Source organism: Balearica regulorum, chromosome 8 (genome assembly GCF_011004875.1).
Source record: "Balearica regulorum gibbericeps isolate bBalReg1 chromosome 8, bBalReg1.pri, whole genome shotgun sequence".
In the NCBI taxonomy this organism is placed as follows: domain Eukaryota; kingdom Metazoa; phylum Chordata; class Aves; order Gruiformes; family Gruidae; genus Balearica; species Balearica regulorum.
The window spans coordinates 20538107-20550184 of record NC_046191.1 but is presented as its reverse complement, the minus strand read 5'-3'; the positions used below and the strand labels follow the sequence as shown (position 1 = coordinate 20550184).

General features: G+C 38.4%; 1 protein-coding gene across 1 annotated transcript in view; it reads left to right on the top strand.

The window, feature by feature from the left end:
* The window catches only part of DPYD (dihydropyrimidine dehydrogenase), a 361699-nt gene that overhangs the window by 214863 nt on the left and 134758 nt on the right, over window positions 1–12078 (top strand). The window contains 1 exon segment of the mRNA XM_075759993.1: window positions 7546–7710. Coding sequence (XP_075616108.1) covers window positions 7546–7710 — 165 coding nt within the window.

Below are 12078 nucleotides of genomic sequence, written 5' to 3'. Positions count from 1 at the left end.
TTTGGGTACTTTCATCTGTGCAAACACGTGACAAACAGCCATCAAAAGACAGATAAGAATATTTTTTAATATTTCCCTCAGCAGCATGCCAGATCTTGTACCTAAAAGCAGAAGTGTAATTTATAAGTAACAGCAAGGATCTTTTTCAAGATCTGTTCTGTACTAGTGGAGAGATCGGAGCACTTAGTTTAAATCACCAATGTCAACAATCCTGGAAGGCTGAGGAAATAATGGATTTTAAAATTCAGTTCTTATTTTGGTGAGAGAACTTGAAAAATAATTATTTTACATCATTTTATCATTATACGCGATCTGTCTTCAAGACAAAGAAAGCAACGAAGAGGAAAGAGAGGGTTAGGTCTAAACTTCATTCATAAAAGCAATGAAAAAAGGAGGAATCTTTATGGTACTAAATTTCTCATATCTGGTGGTGGAGAGATTAGAGCAGTTTCTGCATGGGGGATGTTCTGAGATAAGTTGTTCTGTCACGGTGGTTTCAGTTTTTAAAAAAATGCTTCTGTATTCACTGCAGGAAAGAGGAGGAGAGAGTAAGGAAGTGACTTTGCTGAGATTTTGTGCTCACATGGGAAGAATAAAGTTTGGCCTATTCCCTCACTAAAATAAAATGCTAACTACATTCAGCAGGCGGCATTGTGTGCAACAGAACAGTGGCTTGTGCACTGGAAGGTGCCAGTGGCTACATCAACCCTCCTCAGGCAGAAATCATAAGCAGATTTTCTTGCCTTGTTCCATGAGCCAGTAAGTCTCGCTAGATGTTGTAAAAATCCTACTCTAGCAGATAAGGTGTTCATGGAAATTAAGTGTTAATCTGCATGGTTGTACCTGATGGAATGGTTTTGTGTTTGTAGAGGTCCTTGCTGTGGATTTAGCTTCTTGTTAAAAGGAGCTTGAGAAGCTCAGCTGGAAAAAATTCGGAGCTTAGGGAAATTCAGGAGAGCTAGTCAGTGCTTTAGTCCTCAGAAGAGGAACCCTACGGAGCTGACACATGTCTCAGCTCTGATGGAGGAGAGAAGGTGAGGAACAACTCGGAAGGGATGTATTGGAACGAACAGTGCTGTGTGAAGTGGTATTGTTGCTTCAGGTTTCACTTGCCTTTTGTGGATGGTTAAAACTCCAGAAGGGGTGATACTAGACACAGTCTGGCTAGACAGCTGAGTCACAGAAGAGGCAAATCATCACAAGACCTTGAGTGAGAGTTGGCAGGGAATTATGAGGACATAAGTCTGTGATGCCATTTGTATCTATGAGGGTGTGCAAACAGCAGTGAGCCAGATTTCCAGAATGCTCTAACTACTGCAGTATTAGGCGGAAAAGGGCGACATCTCCTTCTCCTCCGTACATTTACATAGGTGAAAGTGTACATCAAGTGCTACTGTAATTAGCGGGAACTGTAGGGAAAACTGAATGTTAATGTTGGGAGGCTGATTAGAGCATTTAGAAAATAAGCTCTAAAAGCATTTCACACATACTGGATTTTGAAATCTTTACAGCTTTTTCAATACATCTTCGAAAATCTGAGGAAAAGGAGTATATCACAATTTGCTTGAATACCTGCATCTTTCAGCCACTGTGTTTTGTTGTTCAAGCAAAGAAGATGGTATCATGAATATAGTAAAGTAGAAACTTACATTTGGGCTTTTTTTACATGGCAGTTTCCTGTCCACTAACTTTAAGTATGCCGTTTTGAGATACTTGACTAAAATTACCTTAATGAGGTATTTATTTAGATCTCCTCTTCACAAAGAGGCCAGTGCGGCTGTCTTGGTGTTCATATTGACGTTTAGTGAGTAGTAACCCCGGGAATGTACAGTTGCATACTCCACTTGGCAAGTATAATGCCCTCCTTCCCTAGAAGAATGAAAGGTCAAATAAATTAACTTTGTAAAAAGTAGTAATCTGCTCATTGTGTTAAATCTTTTTCTCATATTAATGAAAAGAAACTGACAAAGGTCACTAATTCCTATCTGCTTTCATAAGTTAAAGATGAGAAAAGCTGAATTTGAAGTATGTGGTGACTTTCGTTGACTTTGGGGGCCAGTACTGCAAGGCAAGTTCTTGGTTTCTCACAGAAGGCGCCCAGAGTGAAAAAAACACCTTAACACTTGTATAACGTGATTAAATGTATTTTTAAAATTCAAAAATCTTATTCGAAACCTTAATTGTGCTGCACATATTTACATTGCAGAACACCTGTACTTTCAGGAGTGAATACTTGTACAACAGGTTAATGTATTAATTAAAGATACAGGTAATTAATTTTCTTTCCATATCCCAAATATAAATGCCTATGTATTCCCTTAAGCAACTGATTATTTCAAGTGTTCATTAAAATACCATTAGCTGTAATATTTGGGGAAAAATGAGTAAAAAAGAATGCTTCAAGCTCTGCAAATCAATAGAAACACATCAGAGCTTTGATATGAAAAATCATATAGATTTATCCTTTTGATTCTTTTTATTATATTTGCCTAATATAACTACATTAATCGCAAAGGCATGAGGCTGTGGTATACTTTTTGGGGAGACTGGTTTTATATATTCCTGCAACTGACCTCTTTACACAACATTTTTCTCCCCCCCCCCCCCCCCTTTTTTTTTTTAAGTTTCTAGGAGACATGATTATGAAATAAAAATGTGAACCCAGTTAATGAAGAGCTGCCTTCTCGATTCCCTTAAAACAATAACTCAGAGAGAGGTGAATGGCTTGATTAATTTCTACGGGTCATTAACTTCCACGCCTACAGATGACAATATTAATATTCACAACGTGAATTATTTCCCTGCTGATTAGTTTAGGAGAAACACACAATGAATGTGCTTATCGCATGATCTAACACTGTCCTGGACACCCCTTTGGGTCCCTTAAAATTCAAAATGTCCCTGCTGCCCAAATGCAAAGGTGTCTCTCTCTCTCAGCTTAAACAGCATGGCCGTGTTTTTACAATACAAAAATCTCTGACAATTATTAACTGCGAATGTGGACAGTGTGAAGCAAAACAACTTTTAGAGTGAACAGTTAAGGTATGGGCTGATGAATTGATTTGCACCTTTATTTAAATTTAACTGGCTAAAAAGTGCTGAGAGTTTGGGCTTTATCTTGAAGATGATGTCTCAAACCTCCCAGCCCATTAAAGATAAGTAGTTTAGAATTCAATGATCTGATTGCAGAGTTCAGAGATTATTAGAGCGAATGGGGCCTGATCAATGCCTTGGGTCTTTTTTTTTTTTCTTCTAGTGTGTTAATTAATTAATCAACAAGAACAGAAATATATGTGTAATGCAAATTAACTCAGTCTCAAGTTACCAGAATACCAGAATTGTTCATAAGCAGAAAAGGGGAATCCAAAAGCAGCAAGATATTGATGCTTTTATCTGTGTAGCACCACTGTCGTAGGTGATGTCCTGAGCTAGATATATTTGAGGGACTGCTGTTATTGTTTCTGCTGTGCTCTCCTGGGGAAAAGAATCAGCTTTTGAGGCAAAAGAAGAAATTCAGTAACTGAAATATTAATGATTCACAGTTGGCCCTTGATTCCATTTGTTGTCACTGTTTCTCTTTGTTTGCATTAACTCCCCCAAACCAGGTTGTTTTGCTGTAATCTAATAGGGAATATAGTTTCCCTAATCCCCAAGTCTATGTTAATTTGCAAGATTTCCACACAATAATTTTCTATGGACTATTCTGTTTATCATTGCCAATGATTTTTTTAGGTCATTTTTTCCATAACTTGTCTTTTAGTGTGGTCAGATATAAGCTTTTTTCTCCCATAGTTGCTCTTTATTAAAAGTCTTCTATCCTTGGTCTTCAGAGTACATGAAAGCTTTGTGCTGTTTTTCCCAAGGACTATTTATTGCTTCCATCGCATGGGGAGGTTAGATACTTGATTCATTTTGGAGTTTGGAGATATTCTCCTGTTCCTGTATGCGGACCTCTACTTTCAACTGTGTGTGGGGACCAGACCAACTTATCAGTCAGGTCATCTCTCTGTAGCAGTTAGCTTTTTTTAAATCAAAAAAGTTTTTTGGTTCAAAGCTTGAAGTGCTTCCTGTCAGGCTGCTTGCTCCAGTTCCATTTTGGCTTTTTATGCACACAATTATTATTATCAATAAAAGGGTTGTGTGCACAGTTGGGATAAAAGGAAAAGCTGGGGTTTCAGAAAAGAAAAGCAATTATGAGTGCCAGCATTTGACCAGACAATTCCTACAAACAGGGAAGGTCAGTATTCGATTGAAACACCAGAAGATGGTCTGTCACAAATCCCGTGGGCTGGAGTACTATGGCTATCTCAGCTGCTCTGACCTTACCTGCTGCTTGGAGACAGTTGGCCAGCCACCAGAATTGCCCATCTGGGTGAAGGAACCTGTGATAAGATGTAAAATTCACTCCTAAGACAGAAGGACATTAAATTGGGTAAGCCCAGCCAATAGATCCTTTGTCTACCCCTCTCCCCGTTCAGCTTTTGTAGATGTGGCAGGAGACTGAAGAGGAAGATGATGGTAAGGCAAGTTCTGTGTAGGTATTTCACACTCATCTCAAAGAGACAATTTTTGTTTCTGTCACTTGTGTGATTTTTTTTTCTGTATGTACATAGACAGATTCCTTGAATCATCACATGAGTTATAAATTCCATTTTGTTTCCATGAACTGAGAGTCTCCTTGTGTCTGGGGCTGTCATGTGCTAACAAGAGACAGGAGAGGTGCCAGCGTGTCAGTCATTACAGGCTCTCTCCATCTAGCTTACTCTGAGCTAGAAGAGGCAAACAAGGAATGGGATATTAAATAAGGACAGCGTATCCCTCTCGGGAGGAACCAAGAGAAAGCAGCCAGGTGGTAATGTTTGGATTTCAAAGCTGGGAAGGATTTTTGGAAGCAGAAGCAGCTTGGTCAGGAAGGATGAAGTGACGCACGGACACAGCGGAGGGGTCCTGTGACACAGAGGCAGTAGGGAGGCAGTGGAAGCTGCCATTCGAAGGAGCAGCTGTCTGCTGGCGGGGGGCAGGAGGGGAAGGTCCCTGAGCACCAAGGGGGATCTCACAAAATCTCAAGGAAAATTCAAGAGTGAGGAAACGGAGGCAGAGAGATGTACGTGTGTTTACTGTTTCGTGTGGCTCTGTATATCTCTTGTGGTCATCAGAGTGAAGAGTGGCTGCTTTTGAGACCGTTTGCAAAGTCTGTGCCTTACCTGATTCAACTTCGTGGGATCCTGGAGAGATAAATTGTCACTCATGTTGGCTATGGCTGAGCTCTGGGAAAGAGTGAGTTGAAGCTGCGGGGATTTGGCGGCGGTCGCAGGGTCTAAACAGGGGTCTCTGTTCTTAGAAGAGAGAACAGATTGACTGGAGACCCAAACGAGATACAAAAACTTGAGAGTGTTTTCGTGTGGAAGCAGACTGAGGTTTTGTGAGTATCTCGCAGAAGGTATGATCTAGGCTGTAATATCTCAGTCTTTTAATTCTTACCTGTAGTAAAATGAGATTCTGGAAGAACATCAAAACACGCTCATAGTAAGATAACAAACAGTATTACAGGTGACTCCAAGCGTTGTCTGGCATACACACGTGCACAAGCCAGCCACAAAATGGAAATCATACCACGTGTGTCTTATCATAATTTGCACTGAACCCAAAAATAGTAATTCCTAACAACAGACAGGCTGTTAGCTCAGGCTTAGTGCCGTACTACCGTAGCTACGTAGCTTCTGACTGCTTTGGAGCTCGGGACAAGGAAGCTCGTGGTCGCTTGCAGCATGGTCAAAGTAACCCATATCTGTTGGCAAGTGACCATGCGCACCCTGTGCTTGCAGAAGCAAGGTCAGATTGCCAGCATCGAAGTCACTGACTTTGCACGTTTTCTCATGCCGGATGATGTGATAGCACTGGTGCGTGTGTACGAATAGCTTTCTGGGGTGAAGTCAAAGCACAAGCTCCTCTGAGGCAATTTAAGAGGAGTGAAATGCTCAAGAAGATAATATGGAGCAAACTGATGTAAATAGTTCTTCTGCTTAAACTGCAATTTTTGTAATTTATTTCAGGAGTGAGGGGAGTGTACTTTGCTGTTTGCTTTTTGTTTGCATAAATTCAGAAAATGTTCTGAATTATTTTTTTCTGAAAATATAATTTAACTGTTAAGAGGGAGGTAAAGCTTTTGTGATGAAGGGAAATATTATAATAGGAAAATTAGGGATTATTGCGATGTCCGTGTTCCAGACTTACGCCTGAAAATAGATGACCTGAGGAGATTACTTTGTATGATTTCTACATATGTAAATGGCCATGTAATTATCTATCAGTATAAAATATTAGTGCATATTTACTGTATAATAATTAATTCAACTTTATAAGCAGATGAAGATTTTCCCAAATTTACATACAATGTGAAGAAAAGTCCCTTTATCCTCTGTAACTGCAGCATTTGGCAGATTCAGGAATAAATAATCTTTTGTGGCAAGGGTATGCCTTATCAAACATATGCAGATCAGTGCTAATTAATGCTAATTAAGGTTTCCTGTCTATCTAGTTGGAAAAACGTCCAAATGTTATGAAATCCAGTTAGTATGCCTATTACCCTAATTGTTTTATATGGGATGGTTCTTAATTAAAATATGTAAATTGACCTTAATTGCTATATACTAATGGAGGTTCATGTTATCTCACTAAAAATGACAAGATGGTGAGGAGGGGTACTTAAACAAATAATTCTAATACATTTGTAAATAAATGACCCTTACTCAAAATTATTTTTAATTGGAAATTGGCAAAAGGAACATTTTGCCATCTATGTTTCTCTTTAGTTTTAAATAATGTCAGAATTTACAGTTCTCTGTTAGTATAGATACGGTGACATTGCAGCTTAATTAAGACTCCTAAACAAGTCAACATTTTGGGTGTTTACTGTGTGTTTCAAAATTGTTTGCTAACCTCATGCTGACCTTCAGAAATGTCGTGCTTTGCAATATTGATCTTAGTTTTCACTATTTTTGGTTTTATTTTTTGATTTTGGTCTCTTAGTCATATCATTTAATTTATGAAGTGAGGTAAGCTGGTATACTTTTGGACCTGTGGCCCTGACGTTCCATCGGAGAGGCTGGTGGGCAGCACCTCTTTGCACTTCACCTGTTAGCGTAGGACATGGACTTTGATCTTCTTTGGGCGGGATAGTTCACGTGTATGCTCTTACACGACTGAGGCATACACAGGGTTTCACACAAGGTCTTGCACGACCTCTACCCAATGCAAAAGCATTCTCTAAATGACGTTTTGCATCTCAGTCCCATATTGGCATTTTCTTGGTAGTTATCATACTATTTCACGCACAGAGCAAACATTTTTCTCCTCTGGTGCAGAGAATCTAATCAGAGAATCTGCTAATTTAGAGAACTGGCCTATAATTGTAGTTTTTACTCATAATATCAATACATTTTTAAAACACCTGATACGTTTAAGTTTATGTTATGTCACAGACATCATTGATATATGTATGCTTCGCTTTGCAAAACCAATCTGAAAGCTGTCACTGTTTTGCAGGATATTGTGACCAATGTTTCTCCGAGGATTGTGCGTGGAATTACTTCAGGTCCTGTGTACGGCCCAGGCCAAGGCTCTTTCCTGAACATTGAGCTGATCAGCGAGAAAACAGCAGCATATTGGTGTAAAAGTATCGCTGAACTGAAGGCTGACTTTCCGAACCATGTGAGTACCACTTGCTCATAAAGATGCAACATACTTGTTGACAATCTTCAGTTTATAGATCTGTGAAAAATCACCTATTTAATATTTATTAAATAGACTGCTGATTGCTTTATTGACATACGAGATGTATGTTATTAAAAACCAGAAAAGCCCACCCAATCCAAATAATCTTTATGACAGAAAATTCTGTGGAATGACTGTTACACAAGGAGACAAAAGTCACGATTTTTTTTTAGTTAGAGTGATGTTTACATTCAACTAGATGATATCAGGGGAAAGAGTTGATCCCAATGTAGATGCTTGTCAGTTCTGCTATGAATAATTTTGTATTTAAGATCATATTTAGAGGTAACTTATAATAATAATTTTCATTGTGAATTGAATTTGATTATAAAAGGAATCTTTGTTCCTTTCATTCTTAATCCAAATGTGAAAGATAATTCTAACCTCTAATATTTTTATAAGCAATTGCCTGCTTCAGGAGAAAAAAAACCATACTGACTTAAAGTTAACTTCACTACAAGGATAGAGTTTTGTTATAGCCTTCTTGGCTATGGGGAATATCTGTCTAGAAGGTAATAATCAAAGTTGGGAGCAATGACACCAGCTAGCTGGAATAAATGATTTTCAGCCACTGTTCTAGTGAATAAGAACAATGAGGTAGAAAGTAAAATTCACCTCAATCATTATCTCAAATGGATAGAGCTAGAAATCCCAGAGCCTACATATCTTCTGTCTTGAAGTTATTACCTCCATGGTTCAGCTATGAACAAAATGAGTGTTCCTGAATATATTATGGCATGAAGACAATCAGCTGGGTTTTTTCTTAGTTTTTCTTATTCCTGGAGTTGAAATGTACGCAATCAACAAGTATAAAAATGTTTAAACACATTGTATTTATAGTAAAAGCGCTACATGTTTAATATCCTACTTCACTATGGATGGACTGTGTGTTTCTTTGGTGAGGTTCATTTCACTTCATTTACTGTGACTGGACTTCATAATAGTGAAAGTGTGACCTGAAAGAGGTAATATTGTAATTCTCTGATTTTGATTTTGACATCCTTTGTCAAAGTCCTGGAAATTGCATGCGGGCAGACTGTTGGCCATTTCTGCTGTGGGAATGGTCTCCCATCGCAGTCTTCACCAAAAATGTATCGCAGCATTTTGTGTTTGAGACCTAACCATGCTCTTCTGTGAGGAAAAGCACTAGCAACAGTTTCAAAAGGAAAATTTGAATTTTCTGAGACCTAGCCTCTTGTGTGGGATGAAGAAGTCCCACTCTTCTGTAGTTCCCGGGGTGAGTATCTTCTGATCATCCCTCACTTATGTGAGTTATTACTTTGAGATTGTGAATTCAGCTCCTGCACGTTGGCTGTGGCTGCTGCTGTGACACCTGTGAGGTTGGTAACGCCTGTGTGGGCACGGGGGAAGCGGAACCCGGCACTACACCATGGCTTTGCTCACAGGGATTTTTAAAACATGCCCGTGAACTCATCCAAGAACTGTCACCATTATAATGGTAAATTTGTTGCTAACAGAGAACAGACTTTTGTTCACTGAGTAGAAATCTCTTGGTGCTTGTTTTGAAAATATTCTCTATAATTAGAGCTTGCAGAACTTATCCATTCCCCCCCCCGCTCCCAATTCCTGTTCACTCCTCTAGAAAGGCTTTTAAACTTTATGTCTTTTGGAGGGGTTTATTAAAACCAAAAAGAGTTTCTGAGAACTGTTTGGGTGAACATAATTAGCAAGCAACAAATGACGTTTTCTGCTCAAATGAAAGCCAAACAGAGATGAGGACACAAGTGATTACAGTAAAAAAAACCACCTTACCTCACTATGGTAATTATTAAAAACAAATCAAAATTTATACATAATTGCTTTTGCTATGTAATACAAGTAATTTACGGTAAGATTTATCTTACAGATGTAAAGGATATGAGCAAAATAGCTACCTCACTAGAACATGACCACAACAGCATCCTACCTCTTGCCTTTAGGAAGAAACGAACCATAATGCAATAATAGCGGTTAAACTCCCCCAACAAAGCCTAGGATTTGAACTAAATTTTGCGAGAGGTTGTGCAACAGAGGACCACCAGGCAGAGCTCAGTGGATAATGTCACGTAACAGTGACATGTTGCCTCTATAGATCAGGGACTAGCATCTCCCTTGTGCTGTCTTCACCCCTGTAGTGGGTGGCCTCGTTCTTTGGCTCTTCTGACTCCCGATTCTTGCTTGTAGCTTGCAATTATCTGTGACTGGCAGTCTTTCCCAGTCTTCTCTTCTGTTAACTTCTCCTTTCAACCCTGAATCCACTTCAAGTGGACTAGGGCAAAAGCTGCCACCAGCAGAAACCTGCTTTAATGCCACCAATAGTGAATTAAGAGAAGAGAAAGCAGAACAAAAAAGTATCTGAATTTTGTATGTTTGATGTTTGCATCAAAAGCGTTGCTGATGCAATTTGGGATTATTTTTTTTTTTAAATTGAGTTCATTTAATATCACTATTATTTTTTTTTCAGAAAACACACACACACAAAAAGAAATTTGATGGTATGCACAGTACAGGCCCAAGAGGACCTTTTTTATTTTTTTTTAATTTTTTTTTTTTTTTAACATCAGCTGCTTCTCTGTTAAAATGGTTTGCAGTTAAAAGTAGGATTGTTTTCCTTCTGGTACTTCAGTCATCTCACTACGGTATTACTTGAGCAACTTAGCTGAGACCATTTAAAACATGGTATTATTCAGCATTGGTTATTGTTAAATTTTCAAAGGATGCAGTTTTAAAAACACTGTGTCCACTGCTTTCCTATATACTGAGAAAACAACCTTTCAGAGAGCTGTGAAATTGAGAAGAAAATGGGTCTGTTTGTATTTGTCGTCTTCTCTTTACTTTCCCAGATACTGTAGTTTTACTTATTTATATTGGCCTGTCTTTGTGATATCCAAACATCTTCCTTACATGGTTAACTAAGGGGAATTTTATTAGAGTCTATTAAGTATTTATATTTTTCTGTCTTGTGGCCACACATAGCATGTGATACCACAGGATTTATCATTCTGTGCAATTATTAACTAGGACAAAATGGAAATTTTTTTTGTTCCTTAGAAGAAGAGACTGAGAACTTGACAGTGAGAAAAGATGGAACAATTATTTTATTAATTTCATAGTCTTAAATGTAATATTAGAATATCCCTTCTGAATTAGCATAAAACTGACACCTTATTCACAATTTTTGCATCCCTACTCCCCCCAAAAAAGTTGTTTGTAAAGTGCTATATTAATCTAAGACTCAAGAAAAAAGTGAAAGAAAAGTATCAACTATCAGAATTTTCAGACTGAAATTTAATTACTAGTTGTTTGAGAGGAATGACTGCTGAAACCATAATCATGGTCTGATAGTCGGTTCTCTTTACTCCCTGCTATAGAGAGACATTTTGGGCCAAAGCAAATAAAAGCTGTTCCTGTGTAATACAAATATTATCTCAACATCATAATGAGAACCAGGGAAACTCTCCTTTTCTCAGGCTTTGCTTAGACTGGTTTGAAATGGCAGCGGGGAGATTTGGAGGTGGGAGGCAACGAGTGGCTGGGTGGGGGCTCAGCTGCTGGCTGGCATCAACCCACCACAGATGGAAAATGCATAAAGTTGTCAGTTTGTGTTAAAAAAACTGGACTATATTTTGGAGATGCAATATTTGAAGTGCTTTAGATAGTGGAGCAAAAGAGTTAACGCTAATGCTGCAACATGTCCTACTTCCATATTTTATTTACCAAGGACATATCTGATTGTGTGGTGTATTGGTGTACTTTCCAGCCAAAATGTGACTGAAAAAATGGCAGTTTATGGAATATTCAAGAAATTAGTTTACTTAAGAAATAGGAATTTGGCCAAGTAGAACTCACCTAATGAAGTGATCAGGAATGAAAACTGCAGGAAACAAAATATTTCACTTTTACTTTAGCAAAAGTCTGCAAACTTCAATCAGTAGAAAGTCGCTGAGAAAATTAAAGAAAATTATAAAACCTTGCAAGAGAACTTAGTGCTGAAATTTTATATTCAGATATTTGACATTAGCTACAATACGGCCACTGTGTGTGCTGGGAACTGTGAATACTGGTAGTGGTGGTACGTCTTTGTGTGCCAATAAAACAAGGAGCTGTGTGCACGGTGGAGCTGGCAGTCATGAGAATCGTTTTTGGTGATTGCGAGGGAATGGAATATATTGGTGGTAACACTTGTTTCATCAGAAAAAGCATACAAACTCTTGCAGTTCCTCATCAAAACCTTTTGCTTACCATAGTTCAGCATTCTCAGTTGGTGAGTCACCTACTTACACAGATGTCTATTCTTCCAGTCTC